This window comes from Mustela erminea, chromosome 3 (genome assembly GCF_009829155.1).
Source record: "Mustela erminea isolate mMusErm1 chromosome 3, mMusErm1.Pri, whole genome shotgun sequence".
NCBI classification, from domain to species: domain Eukaryota; kingdom Metazoa; phylum Chordata; class Mammalia; order Carnivora; family Mustelidae; genus Mustela; species Mustela erminea.
The window spans coordinates 33,497,168-33,515,312 of NC_045616.1; the positions used below are offsets into that span (position 1 = coordinate 33,497,168).

The 18,145-nt window shown below is 41.4% G+C and overlaps 1 protein-coding gene across 2 annotated transcripts in view; it reads right to left on the minus strand.

The window, feature by feature from the left end:
* Positions 1-1,708: 1,708 nt before the first annotated feature.
* MAN2A1 (mannosidase alpha class 2A member 1) overlaps positions 1,709-18,145 on the minus strand; it is a 169,062-nt gene continuing 152,625 nt past the window's right edge. Inside the window, exons 20-22 of one of the 2 annotated variants that reach the window (XM_032335580.1) lie at positions 17,310-17,504; positions 6,633-6,743; positions 1,709-4,538 (exon numbers count right to left, since the gene is read on the minus strand). In XM_032335580.1, coding sequence (XP_032191471.1) covers positions 4,386-4,538; positions 6,633-6,743; positions 17,310-17,504 — 459 coding nt within the window. In that variant the 3' untranslated portion in view covers positions 1,709-4,385. The remainder of the gene's footprint in view (positions 4,539-6,632; positions 6,744-17,309; positions 17,505-18,145) is intronic. The other variant, XM_032335581.1, reaches the window with a different exon arrangement.

The following is an 18,145-nucleotide window of genomic DNA, read 5'->3' on the forward strand; positions in this document are numbered from 1 at the left end:
ATGTATAATGAACTTGCCCTTATTAAGAAAATTTTATTTGGGTGGCGATGCACCAGGCAGAAGAAAATATTTCTAGTTCTCTATGCTTCCTGTTACCATCTTTCCTTACTCTGTCTTTTCCAAGGAACACAATCAAATGCATCCTTTAAGAACTATCTTAAGTCTACCTCTTCTATGGAACTTTCCTGGAACTGAAACTGGGTGTGCTACTTCCTTCAAATCTGTGTATTTGGCTCTTTCTGGCAATGTATTTCTACTGAATTTTGTCCGCCTAGTGTTCTAAGTATCCAACTTAGCTGCTCATTAAGCAGCTATAGTATCTTCCAGAAGGAGGTCACATCCTTCAGGGAGATTAGGAATGCACCTTGAAGCCTCCATACTTTAATTTCTGGTAAAGGGAACTTCCTGAAGGTTTTTGAGTGGGAAAATAACACGAACAGATTAAGATGTAAAGGATTTGGAAAAATTGTAATTCTGAAAATTCTAATTCTTGTTTCACAACCCTTACTGGGGGGAAACATATATTCATTCATTCATTCATTCATTCATTCATTATCCAACCCAGCGAGTCTGGGTCTGCTGGCAGCCATTGTGCCCTCAAATGTGGAGCCCTTGCCTGGGAATGAGAATCACAGAGAGGAAAGCAAAAACAGGAGATAAGGACAGTTACTGGATGACATCATCTCATACCTGGCTCTGACTGTATTTGGAGGGCTCTATCTATCCTTGACCGTTGCTGGGAACAATAAATCTCCTAGTTTTGCTTCAGTCAGTATCCCATGAGGGGATTCTTATCTATTACAACCTCTCTCTGGGCATCAGTGCTCTGCTCTGACATACAGCAGCACAGGGCCCTTGCTAATTCTTGGCCACTCCCCTCCTGGCTACCCCTTCAACCAGACAGTCCCAATCACATTTCCTTGGTTTCAGTACACAGACTCATAGGAGGCATGCAAATATACTTACCTTAATTAGGTTTTTCTTTACAAGTTTTAATATTCAAATTATTTTTGGTACACTGATAATGAAATATGATGGAGCCAAAGACAATTTCCATTATCTGCTAATGAAATGTTTATGGATATTTCTCAAGTTTTTACAGTTTGGCATATAGATATTATGAATCGTTAGCCTCTTTCCTAAGTCACCCAAAACAAGCCTAAACTCCCTGATTAGCATGTATCACTTGTCTGGCTAACCCTTAGGAACCTCCAGTGTATTTGTCCTTCAGCCACCCCCACCTCCCGGCTTTTGAAGTAACTTCCTGAAAACTACTACACTGGGGGCTGCTTGGGGCCAGCAGGCTGGCGGCATTCCTCCAGGTCCCACTCTTCCAACACACTCTACCTTTTGGATCAGTTCCCAAGGACCTTCTCAGCCTCATTTCTGTCCTGCAGTATATGGAATCTGACCAGAATCTGCTCCTCCAATTGGCTCAGAAGGCCCCACAGGTACCGTGTTGTTGGGAAGTACCCTAGATTCCAAACTCAAAGATGGCCCCAAACCCCAACAAGAAACTCACCACCCCACCCCCGTCTGCCCCTTGCTTTCTAAAACCACGTTTCCCAGCTAGCAGTGGGCAGAAGGTGGAGTGGTTCATTCCTCAAAGAACAGAAAACAGCCCCTCACTATTCCACCCTACCCCTCAAAATGTATTAATATACGCTGTTGACCAAATAAGTCTGAAGCAGCACTCTAGAGGACTATGTACATGGTAAGATTCATCTTTTATTAGAGATCTTATATTACATATTCCCAAAAAGATATAAAATCTTCCAAGAGAAAAATATCAAAACCTATTTGATTCCAAGATAAGGAACATAATCACAACGAAAGCAAAGATTTTCTTCTAGACAAAGGAATGTGAAAACATTTCGGCACAAGTACAACAAAGACATGGGAAGGTAATTGCAATGTTTCACAACACATTTTGTAGCATTTTATTTTAATCAGTATTTGAAGAAAACAAGGATGCCAAGTTCTCAAACACTGCAGGTATAAGCTCAAATATTCAAAAAGAAAAACAAAGATCACAAAAAGGAACGAACTAGTTGCTTAACTGAACATCTGCAATAACAAACATAATAAAACCTAAGCAAACAAATATGCCACCGAGATCACAACTGAAGTGTATGGTTTTTACTGTGTGCCAGAGACACTAAATTATTTAATCAGTTCTTGACCACAACCCAAAGCAAAAGCGTCCTCTCTTCATTTCCCTGATGATTTATTCTAAAAATAAAAAGCAGAAACTTGCTGGTTTCAAGAGAATTTCTGCTTTACCTGTGAGCAGCTGGTGGCAACACACACTAAGACCTCAACTGACATGGGACAGATCCATCTCCAACACCAGAAGTGGCAAAACCACTGTTATTGCATCAAGATTTTTTATTTCAACTGATCAGAATTTCCAGAATGATTAAGCACACCCACTTAACCACAGAACACAGTGAACTCCCAAAGGAAGGTTTTACATTTAAGATGCAAAGAAAATACTGATCTTATTCCTGGGATTTGCTTCTGGCAATCTTAACATCTATAGATGTCCACAAAAAGGAAGTGTGGTTTTTCTTTTCCTTTTAGTTGTTTATCTCCCAAAATGAGGAAGGAAACTTACAGTACATGTTTATTGCATGAAATTACTCCCTTATAATATCTTCATCAACACTAGTATTGTTTCCTTAATTATTAAAGGCGAAAAAAGTTTATGAACTTAACATAACTTAGCAATAATGTTAGGAGCTGCATCTTGATTAAAAAACAAAACAAAACAAAACAGGTGATCATCAGACTACATGGTGAAACAGAAATTAGGTTTCAACTTCTCTGTAAAGATGTTGGACTGGCAGGAGGTAAGAGGGAAGTGTAAAGTCAGAGAATACTAAATTCATTAGGTAACACAGAGAATTTTCAAAAGTGTACATACTCAGTGAATCCTTTCTATCCTAAAACTGAACATTCTAGATGCTTCTAATGTTGCTTCAACTTCAATGGCACATTAATAAAGATCTCCAACAAATTTTATCACACATATTGTAATGGCACATAGGCTTGGAACTTCCCTTTGAGGTTAGCATGTACAAAAGTTTGGAATTCACTCAACACACGTGTTCTTCAATAAAATAAAACACGAGCTACATATAATTATGAGCTACATATAAGTGGGTTTCAAAACAGGGTCCCTTTTAAAGCATTCTTTCATTGAGTTACCTCCTGCGAAATGGAACAAGTGTATGGATTTTGCATGTTACAAAATCCTTGCTTCAAGCTGCAGTCTTCTTGGCAGCAGCGTATTTTAATTAACAGTATTTTTTCTTCTTTGTTTTGTTTTCTGACATCTCCGTACATTCAAATAGTCAAAATGTTTAGAATAACATCACCACAAATTTAATGAAACAGATCAGAACGTGACCAGCATTGTCAGGCAAAACTGATAACACGTCATGTGTCATCGAAAGTACCCACCTCCTCCCCACCCCCGCCCTCTCCCCCTTCCTCAGTCACATGGGACACCAAAAGATTTAACAAGACTTATAAAAAAATAAGGCACATTTATCTTGATATGGTTATTTTTAAAATAGAAAACCCCTCTCCGAACATCTGTATTCAAATGAGCTGTGTAAAAAGACACCTTGTGGTACCTAAAACAGGTTATGGTACCTATGGAATTGCTTCTTCTATTTTAGTGACAATGGAATAAATTGCACCTATCCCACGTTGTCAAGTCATGAAAATATGCCTCTTTTTCTACTATTGAATGATTCAAAATCTGCTATTTCTGGAAATACTTACAAAGGGTGAGAAGGGAGGGGTCAAGTGGTACATTAGAAAAGGGTGTGAAGATCAATGATGTACAGGTATCGTAAGGGCTGATGGATTGCACTTTTCCACATATTTCAATACACAAAATTTTTCCAATGAGTATGAACGACTGCAACCATTTTGGCCGTTAGCTTTTACCCCGCAGCCTTTTATTCCATTTTGGTACAAACGGGTATTTCTGTAAAACTAATGAAGGATCAGCAACATGACTACTTATAGCAATCTCCTCACAACCCCTGACACAGATATAGTTAGTTAGCATTTAACCTGAGATACAATCTGTGGAGAGGTTGTTTTCGACATTTCTTCCTTCACTGTTGCATCGATTCATACTGATGGTGGTGGTTCATGGATGGAACTTTAAAAAAAAAAAAAATGGCTATCACATGGCTTTTTTTTTTTTTTTCTTTCTATATTGGTTAAAAAAAAAAAAAAAAATTAACAATCACAGAATTCATGTCCTCACAGTAGCCAGAAGCTAAAATAATGTGCTTCCTTATTGCACGTCAAACCTAGAAGTGTATAAAAGACAATGCTTCCCAATCCAAATCTGAAAGCCGGGTTCATCTCAACTGGATTCGGAACGTGCTGATTTCCATGGGACTCAAGTTGATCTCACTTATATTTCGGGCGTCTGGAGGTGAATGCATCAAGGATAATGACGAAGGTATGAGACTTGTGACAGTAAACATGCTAAAAAGCTTCTGTACCAAAATCTGGAAAATAAACGACAAAAAAGTTGCACAGTTAGGTCAACTTTGAGGAAAGGTTACCGGCACATCTATATATTTTGTGAGTAGAAAACAGTAGAATGAAAAAGCGTATTTAGTTTCCTTTTAAAGTCAAAAGGGGGACGGGAAGGAGATTAGATACAGCTCAGCGTGCTTGGACACACAGACCGTCCTTGGAGGGACACCTAGGAGAAGGGTAGCCAGGAGAGGACGGCTCGCTCTACGTTCTTCTTCTGAATTTTATACCCACCACCTGGTTCCCCCAACCTCCCACCGCCCCCCGCCACTTCAAACCCCTCAGATTGTTTTTCAGAGTCCATAGTCCTTCATGGTTCACCTCCCCTTCCAATCTACCCCAACTCCCTTCTCCTCTCTAACACCCCTTGTCCTCCATGGTATGTATTATGCTCCACAAATAAGTGAAACCATATGATAATTGACTCTCTCTGCTTGACTTATAAAAAATTTTTTAATTTATTTATTTGACAGACAGAGATCACAAGTAGGCAGAGCAGACAGAGAGAGAGGGGGAAGCAGGCTCTCCGTGGAACAGAGAGCCCAATGTGGGGCTCAATCCCAGGACTCTGGGATCATGACCTGAGCCGAAGGCAGAGGCTTTAACCCACTGAACCACCCAGGCGCCCCGAGACCACTTTTTCAATAAAAGAAAAAAAAATCTATACCCCAGCAAGCTTTAAAAACATCCATATCCTCTTATACTCAACACTTAACACCTAACAGTCATGGTTCTTCTTGTGCCCAAAGAGCGGAGAGAAAGGACAGAGGCCTGCTACAAGGAAGGCTGCTCGTATCAGGGACTCCCATTTTGAAGGTTGAGGGGGCTGGAAAAGTACTACCTTCACTCCATGTTTCTCTGGATCCTATAATCCCCTTAAGACTTGAGGCCTCAACATCTATATACAAATGCTTACAACCAAGTATATGCACATCATCAGTAATAAGGTAAAACGAAAAAAAGAAAAAAAAAAAACATCGGTGCTTTCTTAGCACCAACTCCATGTAGGGCATGATACAAGAAATGGAGCAGCTTATCCTACCTAAGAGGATTTTGACCTACCACATTTTCTTTTCTATCCTTTTCATATCCGATGCACATTCTAATTTGTAGGGTTGGAAGTGAATCACTGGAGTCTGATCTATAGGGTATCTGTGAGGTTTTGGAGAAGAGCTGCCCCATGGAGCAGAGACCTGCCTGTGTGCCATTCAACTGCCTTCTCTGAGCACAACCCGCTCAGAGCCAGAGGCACAAGGCTGGAGATTCTTTTCCTTCCAAGGAAAGGCCTGTGGGAACTATCAGCAAGACCAGCTCAAAGGAGACATAAAAATGAGGCAGCCAGCAGGTCAGCCTGAGGACCCCATGGACTCCCATGCAAATCTGGCTTGACCAGAGATCCAGACCCTCGTGTCCCCTGAGGAAACAACTGACTGGAGCTCAGTGAGGCTGCTTCAGGGCTGTGGTAAAACTCCCTGAATGGCCACAATGTCACTGCTTCCTGTCACTTCCTACTGCCACCCCACTTTAGTTATTATAGAATCTGCTTTAGTCCCTTTGAGACTTTGCAGATCTGGATCCTACATGAGCATGTGTGAGACAGGAGGAAGTATGGAGAGAGTGGGTGGGAAGAGGGTGCTTTGTCTGTTGGCAATGGAAGGCCTAAGAATGGAGGAGAATGTTGTCCTCACAGGTGCCCATGTTCCAGACATGGATTTTGAATACTGACAAGGAAGAGAGACTGAAGGGGGAGAAAGTTGCTTTCTTTCTTTCTGAAGGTGGAGAAAGTTTTTTTTTTTTTTTTCTTTGTAAGATTTTGTTTATTTATTTGAGATCCCAGGACTCCAGGATGACCCAAGCCAAAGGCAGAAGCTTAATGACTGGGCCACCCAGGAACCTGAAAGTTGCTTTCTTAAGATGGAGAGATTTGAGCTAATTATATCAGCTGAGGGGAATGAGTCCGTGAAGAGGCAATGAAACATTACCTTCTTACTGTCAGATTATTAGCAGAAAACAAAGATTTCGAAGTACATGAAGTCAACAAGCAAAATCTCTTTTCAGCTCACCTTTCCCTGGGTCGTGGAACAAAGCAGCCCCGTGTCTCTGCTAGAGAAGCGGCAGTCAAACCCTTTCCTGTGGAGGATCAAGGCTGCTTCATCGGAATGCTTGCCGTCCACCTGCAGATGGGCAGAGTGCCAACACACCACAGCGACATTAAGGCAAACAGCGACACCACCGTATACTCCACTGTCTTGAAGTCAGTGTCCTCCAACCACAAATGCTCACTTTACTTAGCAGTGATGCCAGGAACGTTCATTTCCCCTCAGGTCTCACATTCACTGTCATACCTGCTACATTCCCTCTACCTCCCCCCACAAGGAGGCAGGTGACACTAAGTTTTAAGGCTCCTTGTTAAGTCACCTCATGCCCTGGTTCCCAGTACAGTCCCTGAGGACCTGGGTGTCCTTTTGTCTACATGCCACATGCTGTTTTATCAAAGTTTCTTCAAATAAAGCATTTATTTATTTATTAAATTTAATTACTTAACATATGATAAATTATTGGCTTCATGTCTAGGTAGAGCTTGGCGATTCATCAGTCTTATATAATGCTCAGCGCTCATTACATCATGTGCTCTCCTTAATGCCTATTTCCCCGTTACCCCATCCCTCCAGCAACCCTCAGTTTGTTTCCTATGATTAACAGGCTCTTACAGTTTCTCTCCCTCCCTGGTTTTGTCTTGTTTTACTTTTCCCTCCCTTCCCCTATGATCCCCTCTGTTTTGTTTCTTAAATTCCACGTATGAGTGAGATCATATGATAATTATCTTTCTCTGATTGATTTATTTAGCTTGGCGTAATACCCTCTAGTTCAATCCATGTCGCTGCAAAGGGGCAAAAAAAGCACTGAATTTTTATTTACTTAGTTTTTAACATATACATCAGCTGAATAAAGTGTACCTGAATTTAGTCCTTATCTGGACATTGCATGATACATCATCCATCTCAAAACTGAAATAGACTTCTTTATTGAATGCTAATTTTTGCTAATTGCATTAACATTTTTAATCTTTAATGCATTGGTTCATTATTTTTATATAAAAGACATTTAAATTGAATTAGTTATGCTTATCACTTGCTAGGCCAACCACATTTATTAGCTTGATGTATCATTTAAATTCACGTTACAGAAGCTATTCTCGTGCAGGCAAAGAGAAAAATACTAAACATGACAAGTCAGCTACAGGGATCAATATACACTTTCTTGCAGTAAAATTTCCTGCATCCATTTAAATAAGGATGCCGTGAGTGCTCTGAGTATTTTAAATTACAATTCTCTTAATAAATTTTATGTTTCCTAAAGGGGGGCAATGTTTCTAATAATAAGCAAAATAAATTAAGAATCCTTGGATGAATTAAGAAAGATACAGCTATTCAAAGGAGTTGAGTGTGCTCAGCACTGACCTGTGATGACAATGATCCCTTTTTCTCCTCTGTGGCCACAGATACACATATGTCCGAGTTCTTAATCATCCTCACTAGGGCATACGATTTTTAAATGTGCCATAGAGACATCTTTGGTGAAGAGCTGCCAGCATTCTCATCACTGATTTGATTTTAATGTGCCTCAACAATTTAAAGCTGTCCTCACCTCAGATTCTTGGCTGGAATAACCTGCTTTATGACATTTCACACTGGTATTTTGTAGTGGTACTGCTAAGATTTTGTTTGAAGGGAGAGGAAAAAAGTCATTTAAGGAATTCTGAGTCATCACAGGACCAACATGATAAACATAGCAGGTTTAAATCATATGATAAAAATTTCTAATAAAATTTCAATGTGTTTCACAAAGTCCCAAAACAGCATGAAAAGAGCACAGTAAAAAAAAAAAAAAAAATCCTTTGTGTATCCTATACAAGGTCTCCAGGAGAAAAACAAGGATAATTCTGTCATGTGCTAAGTGTTTAGGCTTAGGATAATCACTGATTACCTAAGCATCAGTTTGTCTGTCTGCAAAATGGAGTTAATGCAGGTTTCCCTTCTTCCTGGAGACGTGGTGTCTCATAAAACGCTGAAAATACTATTTATGGTGGCTTAGCTTATGAGACAGAAAGTGCTAGTACAGAAGCTGTAGCAAATGGATCCAAACCTTGGCTAGGAGTCAGGCAGCTCAGGATCTAGATGCTACTTCTACAATTTCTTAGATGCTTTTAGCAAAACCTGGTTTCTCCTTTACCATAAAATGGAGATGAAATTCAATCGTGTAATAGGGACTCAGCCCAGTGTCTGCAGTAGAGGAAGCCCTGGGTATATTTTAGCTATTATTATTTCTATCAGTGGCATCTATCAATTAAGTAAGTGCTGGTGACTATTTTCCAAGCAGTTACCAATTAATCAATACTCTCACTTAACTTTTCATTCACAATTTTTCTTTCATGATGTCATAACTTTGTAGCTGAGGAATCAGAGACCCTCCAAACTATATGTCAACGATTATGCATCAAAATCATAACAAAGTCACAATTCGGATTCACTACTTACATGGTCTATTTGTGAGGCTCTTTTAAAAGTCCCTATCATTATAACCAAAGACTCTGGCCATTTTTAAAGATTTATTTATTTATTTATTTGACACAGAGAGAGAGAGAAAAAAAAAAGATTATAAGCAGGCAGAAAGGCAGGCAGGGGTGTGGAGTGGGGGGTGGAGCAGGCTCCCCGCTGAGCAGAGAGCCTGATGTGGGGCTTGATCCCAGGACTTTGGGATCATGACCTGAGCTGAAGGCAGAGGCTTAACCCATTGAGCCACCCAGGCGTCCTTTTCTTTTTTTAAAGATTATTTATTTATTTATTTATTTATTTATTTAACAGAGAGAGAGAGAGAGAGAGAGAGAGATTGATTACAAGTGAGTAGAGAGGTAGGCAGAGAGAGAGGGGGAAGCATTTGGCCATTTTAATTCACTAGAGCAACACAGCAACACACGTGCTCTTGAAATAATGAGCGTGTGAGGCCTTTAGCAGACTGGAGGTGACAATAAAAAAAAAAAAACAAAGAAGAGGAAAGGAAGTATCTTTGAAATTTTGCCATTAGTTTTAGAAGAGATTTAAACAATATGAAAAGTAGAAATTGAAGTCATAAAGAGTAATTTTCACTGCTGGAAAAAAAAGTTACACTTTCTCTCAAAACCAAAACTGCATCGCTTTCGTAAGGACCAGAACACCAACTGAAATAGCAATCATCGTGTCCAAGTTTTTAAAAATTAAATATTCATGAAAGTATCAGTTTTCAAGCAAAAATACCTGAGGCAAAGCAGCAGTTTTTCAGTTTCAAAGTCTGTCTTGTCATTTTATTTCCAAGAAAACTGTTTTTCAAAGTAGGGAAACTGTGAATTTAACTTGAATATGCATGCAAGAAAACAGATACCTTCACCAAAAAGACGCTGTTCACTCGAGGAGAGTAAACAGACTCTGAAAGACCTGTTTTCACACTCATTAGTGTATGAGTACTATCCGGACCTCAGGAAAAAACAAAACAAAACAAGGGAAGTGGGTAGGGAAGAAAATTTACCAACTTTGACATTGGGCCAAGCACTGTGCAAGGTGAGTGGCAAATCGAGTGTGTCTGTGAAACAGCTCAGATCACAGCGAAGGCTGAATCGCCTCAGAAGGACTCGGGTGTTCCAAAGGCACTTGGAGAATCCACTGTGGAACTAACTTCCACTGGATAAAGCAACCGGCGGCTCTGAGGCTAAGCGGGGCCGTGAGGTTTCTCTGGCGACTGGGGGGAGTGGAGGGAAGGCGGTCTGGCTGGCAGAATGAAGCCATCGAGGTTAGAAAAAGCTGGATCGGAGGCAAGGTTTGGTTTGGTTCTACCATGAGCCAGTTGCGTGTCTGTGAATACGTCATTTAACTTCTCAGAACTCAGAAAACTCGGTGAGGCTCCCAAAGTGCCCCTTGGAGGATCAAGTGCCAACCACAGTGACGATAACAGTAACCGCAGCTAACGCTTTCTGAGCGCTCACCGTGTGCGGAACCCTGTACGGAATACTTCTCACAGAAGAACTCAATTCCTCTCACAACAGTCTCTGAAACAGGGGAGGTGGTATGCAAGTTTGCATTATTACATTTACGTGCACGTGAACGTCCCAGTCACGAAGCATACCCTCTCACGGTCAACTAGCAATGATCACCCATCCACCCTTAGTCCTTCATGATCCTTCCCACAGATGGTGGGTGGATCCTTCTAAGAGTGTCCCGTCATGACTGAGTGGTCAAGAGAAAAACAGGCAGAGTATTCCCTAACATTTTCGGCACTCTCACTTCCCTTTGTTCCCAGAGAAGAGGAGTATGAGATTCTGGGTGGGGATCTGGAGTCAGCCATGCTGGGCTGCACCCCTTAGCACGCCATTTACTGACTGCATGATCTGAGAAGGCTACCTACCATCTCTCGGTCGGCGAGTGTCCTCTTCTGAAACATGGGAGCGCGATATTGCCCACCTACCTTCACAGTAGAGCTGGGAGAGCTAAATAAGGCTCTCTTTACAAAGAAAACCCTCAGCATTATGCCTGGCACGCAGACAATTTTAGGTACTTTATTAATAACTTCTCAGAGTTTTCAAAAACATATATAAGGAGGGGCACCTGGATGGCTCAGTGGGTTAAAGCCTCTGCCTTCGGCTCAGGTCATGATCTCAGGGTCCTGGGATTGAGCCCCGCATCGGGCTCTCTGCTCAGCCGGGAGCCTGCTTCCCTCTCTCTCTGCCTGCCTCTCTGCCTACTTGTGATCTCCTTCTCTCTGTCAAATAAATAAATAAATCTTAAACCACACCTCCCCCCAAAATATATAAAGAATACAAGTCAAAGTGACATCAAGATTTACTTTGGGAATAAACTTCAACGTTCAATTAAAAAAAAAAGTGCCTACATTTTTAGTAACAATCACCACTGCTCATGACTGTTAAGAACTTCATTTGTCAAGCACCCCGTGCTTACTACCTGCCAGACACTCTTCTAAGTGAGTCATTTAATCCCTAGCACATCTCTGAGGTGGGTCCTATTATTACTGCCATGTTGTGAATGAGGCAAGTGAGAGAATGAGGGGCTGTGTGCTAAGCGAACCAGGTGGTAAGTGCAGGCGAGGGCTCAAACAAAGGCAGCAGGACAGTAACAGCTTCACCCTCCTGCCTTCACCCTGGCTAAGGACTGGAAGGAAAGGAGAAAGATCGCTTCTAATGTAATAGAAGAAAAGCCTACAACCGGAAGGAGCTCACTCTCTGATCTGAGGTTAGGAAAAGGGAGTATTTAATCCACAGTTCCAGCAGTGCTAAAACCACAATTTATCAAAATATACATCAATTCAGAAAGGAAGGCGTGGACGCGGTCATTTCCACCCAGCCAGCCTGCCTACCCATCCATTCACCCCATTTTAAGCAGGATTTAAGGCCATGCTGAAAATTATCCACACACATGGCAGGGTCTCGTAAGCAAAGGAGCACGCCAGTGTTCCTTTACCAAAGTGGGTGAGAACTCAGAATAGAAAGCTGTGCCGGTCTGGTCTCACACCAAAAGAAACCTGATTTGCTCATGAATAATGCGAGCTTCACAGAGAAGTACACTTCTGGAAACTAGTAAATGTTATGGGTGCACACTTTTTTTCTGTGGAAGAGAGAAGCCATAACTTTGACTACATTCTCCAAGAGAAATGTGTCCCCACCCTCCTCAAAGAATGTCTAAGGTCTAATAGATTATGGCAGAGCTAAACACCTGGTGGAAAAACTTCTCCAACCTGCCCAGATTCCTTGAAAATGCTTACCAACATCCATCTTTCTGTGTTATTCTGGCAACTGGAAAGGTGAGAAAATTGCACAGTGTTTTAAGTCCTGAGACAGGAAATAACCAGTTGAAATTCATTTTCCAGGGTATTCATTAAAATGTCCAATAACAGTTATCCTGTTTTGATCAACAAGATAAGATGACAGAAAGAACAGGTAAGGTGAATGGCTGTTCTTAGATACGTACAACAAAGGAAATTTTCTCCACAATTTTCACCTTTCCAGATGCCAGGGAGATTAATAAAGCACCAATCAATTCTTATAAGAAAGGCAAAATGAAGAAATACCTTAAACTGCCTCTTATAAGAAAAGGGGGTGGTATAAACAAGTGGAGAGAGAAAATCTTGTTCAGTAAGTGATGCTGATGTTGAAATGATTAGTTAACTATCTGCAAGAAATGGTTAAGCAGAATCAGAATAAAATGTCACAGAGAATAGAGCTAAATGTAATACACAGAGATAGAGGTGGATACAGATACAAAGATACAGATCTATACGTGAATTAAATAAAAATACATCTGAACATAAAAGTGGTGGAAATAATCTGGGGGAGAGGAAAAAGGTCGAACAACATATCATTGTGCAAAACATCAAGGCAGCATGGCTCCATGAAGCCTAATTAAATGGCTTAATCAAATTCCTTCTGGTCCCTGGAATGTCTGCATTCCAGGCTGAACCTATCACACTCCAGCCTACAGAACTCTGATCGATGATCTGTGCCCCTGTGAGATTCTCCCAGCATCCTCTCTACCAAGACTCCCTTCTCCCTTAATTAATACCCTTCCTGATGATGGCATGGGATTCCTGTTCCCGACCACTTCAGTGGTGCTCCTGTTCCCGGTTTTCAAACCTTTATAAAATCCTCTTTTTAATATGTCAAGCTTTTGACAGTATAAGAAAAGGAGGTGGTAAAGCGAAGTGGGGGGCGAGACTACAGAAGGAGAAGGCTGACAGTTACACTGCTAGACGGGACTGCACGGAGGCACTCGGCAATGCTGTGAGACACGGTTTAAGAGATGTTTGCTTCCAATTTCATCTGACTGCAACTATATGACACGCAATCAGTTTTTCTCCAAAAACATACAGAATAAGAGCAAGATATGCTTATATAAAAACATAAACTCATCTACCAATACAGAATAATTCCTGAAAAACTGGATTTGGGAGGAGCAGATTTAGTAACTCTTAAGAAGTCCACCACCACCCTCTGAGGCCCTGTCCAGCACTCAGATTCAGAAAACCTGCATGTGGGCCCTAATTCTGCCATTCATTGCTGCGTAATTTTATCTCAGGCATTTAATTTCCAGCTCTTACTTTCCCAGTTAAGTAAATGGAGATAACAGTAATTTTTAGAATCATGAGAATTTTAAAAAATTACTAATTCCTAAGTTGCCCCACCCCACACCTCTGCAATCAGAACTGCAGAGACCAGGAAACCTGTAGAAGTCTCGGTTTCAAAATCTCCCCAGCGTGACCCGGACACATTGACTCTGAGGATGGGGAGTTGGAAATGCTGAAGCACCGTGATGAGTCAGCACACCTCCAGCCCCTCGCTCCTCTTACTGTTGCTCGAGCCCATAACCACTTTCTCCCTGAGGAGTCAGGCTGCCCACATGAGGTTTAGGACGTGAGGAAGCTTCTGACAATGTGGCACAGGAGCTGGGCAAGCAGAGGCCTCCTCCATCAGTGAGGCAGGAAGAGAGATGTGACTCCCTCATGTCCGGGGGGTGGATTCTCAGACATGTTTTTTGTGGAAACACTGGGAGGTGGCAGTTATGAAAATGCTTACTTACACACAGACCAATGCAGAGCTCTGGTCTTGCTTAGAAGCCGAGAGCCATGTTCACATTATTTCAATGGGAAAAATGTTTTCACCGTCCAAAGGAACAATTCACGATTGTATGTTTGGAGCTTGCAGCACATAAAAATAGGAACACAATCCAAAATGTTGAGGTCTGGCTTCTGGATTTCTTCCAAGTCATTTTTGTCTTCTTTTAGTGTAACCATGAAATTACACTTGACATCTTTTTAAGCACCAAGCTTTCTTTGATTCAATACCTACATCAGCTTCTTTCAATGATTATTTTCCTATTACCAGAGGTTAAGGGACAGAAAGCAATTCTTTAAAGAAGCAATTTTGAATGGCCAAATCAATCCCCTTGGATTACTTGTGAGCTTTTTAAATAGCTGTTAGAAATATGTGCTAAGAGTCAAAGACGAACATAGGAACCAGCACTGATTGATAGGATAATGTGAAACAGCCCCAAATACTGAGTTTGGATCATGAGCCAACATGCTAGTTATGGTTAAACATTAACATTTCAGTCTTGATTCTTCCTGGCCCAATTGTTAAATTCCTCTCTATTTCCTCTGCTAAACCCCTGGTTTGCCCCTGGGCTGACCAGTACCACAAGCCCCACCAGGACACAAATGTATGTTTACAAAGCATTTCTGTTTCCAAAGGGCCTTCACAGCAATAGCTTCTGTGTTTCTCACCACAGACCTGAGGCGGTGGCTCTGAGAGCAGCCCCATTTTATAACAGGTAGCTGAGTCAGCCCCCGGCCAGCCATCAGGGAGTGGAGGTGGGCCACCACCCGAAGGGCGTGAGGAGCAAGGGGACGCCAAGCGGATACAGGGAGTGAAGGCCAGACCACACAGAGCCCAAATTCTTGAGAGCATGAATCAGTTGAGTAGCAACGGGATTTTTAATCTGGGAAGAGATGAGACTTGGGTGACAGAAAGCTAGGCAACATGCAGGGAGAATGAAAGAAGCAGGTATCCATAAAAAAGAGGTGATATGGAAAACAGGTGCCAGCCGTGGATTATGGTGGGTGAGACCTACATTCGTCGACTGTAGACAACTAGATCTGCTTCTGGAAAATAATCATGGGAGAGACATCTAGAAACGAGGTGAAGGAACAGCGGCCGCCGTGTGCCCCAGAAGCCCTCAGATCCACAGGCTGCTAACATCCTCTACCGTCCATGCCCAGAGGCAGCAGACTGAGGCTCGGAGTCTTTGGTAACCGCCACTCTACCCCCTCGTTCCCTCTGGCTCATGAATTAATAAGAGGAAAACTCAGGGAGGCTATCCATCGCTGCTGTGTTCTTTCCATGAGTCAAAAAGTCGACCCACAAAAGACTAGCAGAATCCTAGAAAGAGCACTCATGAGATTTGCTCAATCAGCAAATTGTGGCTGAATCCCTTCTATGTGCAAGCGCTCTTCTAGGCAACAGAACGATGCAAGGAATCAAAGAAAAGGCCAGCTCCCACGGAGCTTCTGTTCTCACCACAGCACCCACATTTAGGCCATTCTGCTTGCTTGTAACTCTTCCCGGAGCACTCTACCTCCAGAAATCTGCATGGGTCTCTTACTCTCTAACCTCCCTCGGATTTTTACTCCATTAACACCCTTAAGGCAAGATCCTCCTCCAACCACATGCAAACTTGCGTCAACTTCCAGAGCCATCCTTCCCTCCGGCTTTCCCTCCCTGACGCTTATCACCATCTAACACATTGTACGTCTCTCTTCTTTTTTCTTATTTTTCTCCCCCCATCAGGATCCATGCTTCAGAAAGGCAGGGGTTATTGTTTGTCATGGGTTTGCCCATGACGGTATCCCTAGTGCCTTTAGCTGTAACTGTAACGTAGTAGGCACGAAATAAATCCTGCAGGTTTGTTCACATGATCGAACAAGACTTCCGACACATGCAGATAGATGCAGGCCTCCTGCGTTCACCTGTATTCATTATCACGGGCCGTATGGATATTCCTACAGAGTTAGGGCTAAGTTCTTTCTCTTGGTCACTACAGTTTTAAAAACCCTGTATGTCCAGATTTGCAGGCATTTATCCTTACTTTGGTTCGCTTTAGTTCTTTGTGCTTAAAGGAAACATTTTTCTCTTCTTACGTGGTCTTCAAACATGAACATTCTCTTTTTTTCATACTTGGGCCATTTATCACATTCCCTACAGAATCCCTAAGCACTTACTATTTCCAGCCATGCATATGTCAATTCACAGTATCAAAACAGCTCCACGAAGGACAAAAATGATGTCAAATGTCTAATTTTTATTCTTTTCAAATGCAATCTCTGACTTTTAAAAGTTGGCATACATGTAAACAAAAGCAGTCTTAACTGAAGAAAAATTCCGAATCTAATAAAGCCTTTCCCTCTCTTCCTCTAGCCCATCTCTAGATGTCTTTCAGGAGAAAGATATCAGTGTACAAGTCCTCTGATAGAGAAATAATTAAATGCTATGCTTCTTAATTCTCTAACTCCTCAAGAAATACTGGCTAACAAGGAGAAATGAATGGAAAATGCCAGAAGAGCTGATCTTAAGGCCTGTTCTCCCACCTACTATTATGTGACCCTGGGGGCAGAGTTTGCTTTCTTATCTATAAAAAGATAATATTCCCTAACCAAATGAAAGGTAGAATGATTTTGCCTAAAGGTCAAGTCCTCTTAAAGGCTCCTTGAAGCATAGTAAAATTCACAGTATGGTTAACCCTTGAACAGTGCAGGGGGTTAGGGGTGATGACCCCCCTCCCCGCAAGTCAAAAATCCACAGGACTCTGACTCTCCCAAAACATAACTACTAATAGCCTCCTCTTGATTGGAAGCCTTACTGATAATATCGACAGTTGATCAGCACATATTTTATATGTTATATGTATGTTACACTGTATTCTTTTAATGAAGTAAGCTAGAGAAAAGAAACTATTCAGAAAATCATAAGGAAGAGAAAATACATTTTCAGTCCTGTACTGTGTTTACCGAAAACAACCTGGGTTAGCCGGCCAGTGCATTCCAGCTCCTCCGGTTCAAGGGTCAGCTGGATTTCTTTCTGCTTCTCATCCCCTTATATCAAATATATTGTAAAAAGTAATTCTTTATAGATACATTTTGGGATATACCTTTGACTGTATTGTCCTCAGATTAACGAGATGAATGTCACAAGGCAAAGACGACAGTAACGGAGAGAATTCACCTAGCAGCTGAAGGGTGGGCACGGGGATCTTTTCTGTCATTGTGAAGACAGGATGATTCAGGAAAAAGGAAGTTATGTGGCTAACGAGAGAAGGATAACTGACCGACTTCTTTTCTTCTTCCTATCAAGAAAAAACAGAAATGCTTAAGTGTGACATAGTTGCAGTTTTCACAATATTAATGGAATTACCCAACAGGGTTTAAATAGAAAAGAAATATAAGCAGTTTATGTTTAATTTCATGATATTTTGGAACTAACAGTCTTAGCCAACACAGAGATTACCAAGTTCATCTGTAAGCAATATAAGAAAATGAACAGTGTCCACTTAGCTCATGTTTAGAAAGATGTTTTTTCCACTGTTTTAGTACTAAAAATCCTGACAATGTTTCCCAAAAAAACCATTTTAGGATAAGGTATAATGTTTTATGGAAACTCTTTCTCAACCTACCACACAATTCTTAAATAGACAGGTTGGGATATTCACACATCTTGCACGCCATCAAATATGATCTCTTCTCCCTTGGGTTTTACCCAGCATATTCTCGTGGTTTCATTTATACTCAACTAGACCATAATTCTTGTGGCGATCCAAAGCTATGCTCTCTCTATACATGTTACCCAATTATAGGATTTTTGGGGGGGGGGGTGAAACTCTCAAAATAAATAAGGTTTTTAAGTAGCACAATGAGTATTCCAAGATCATCTGTTAAATTTGGTAAATCACAGCCACTGAACAGGAACTGTTTAAATTATGTTATGCAA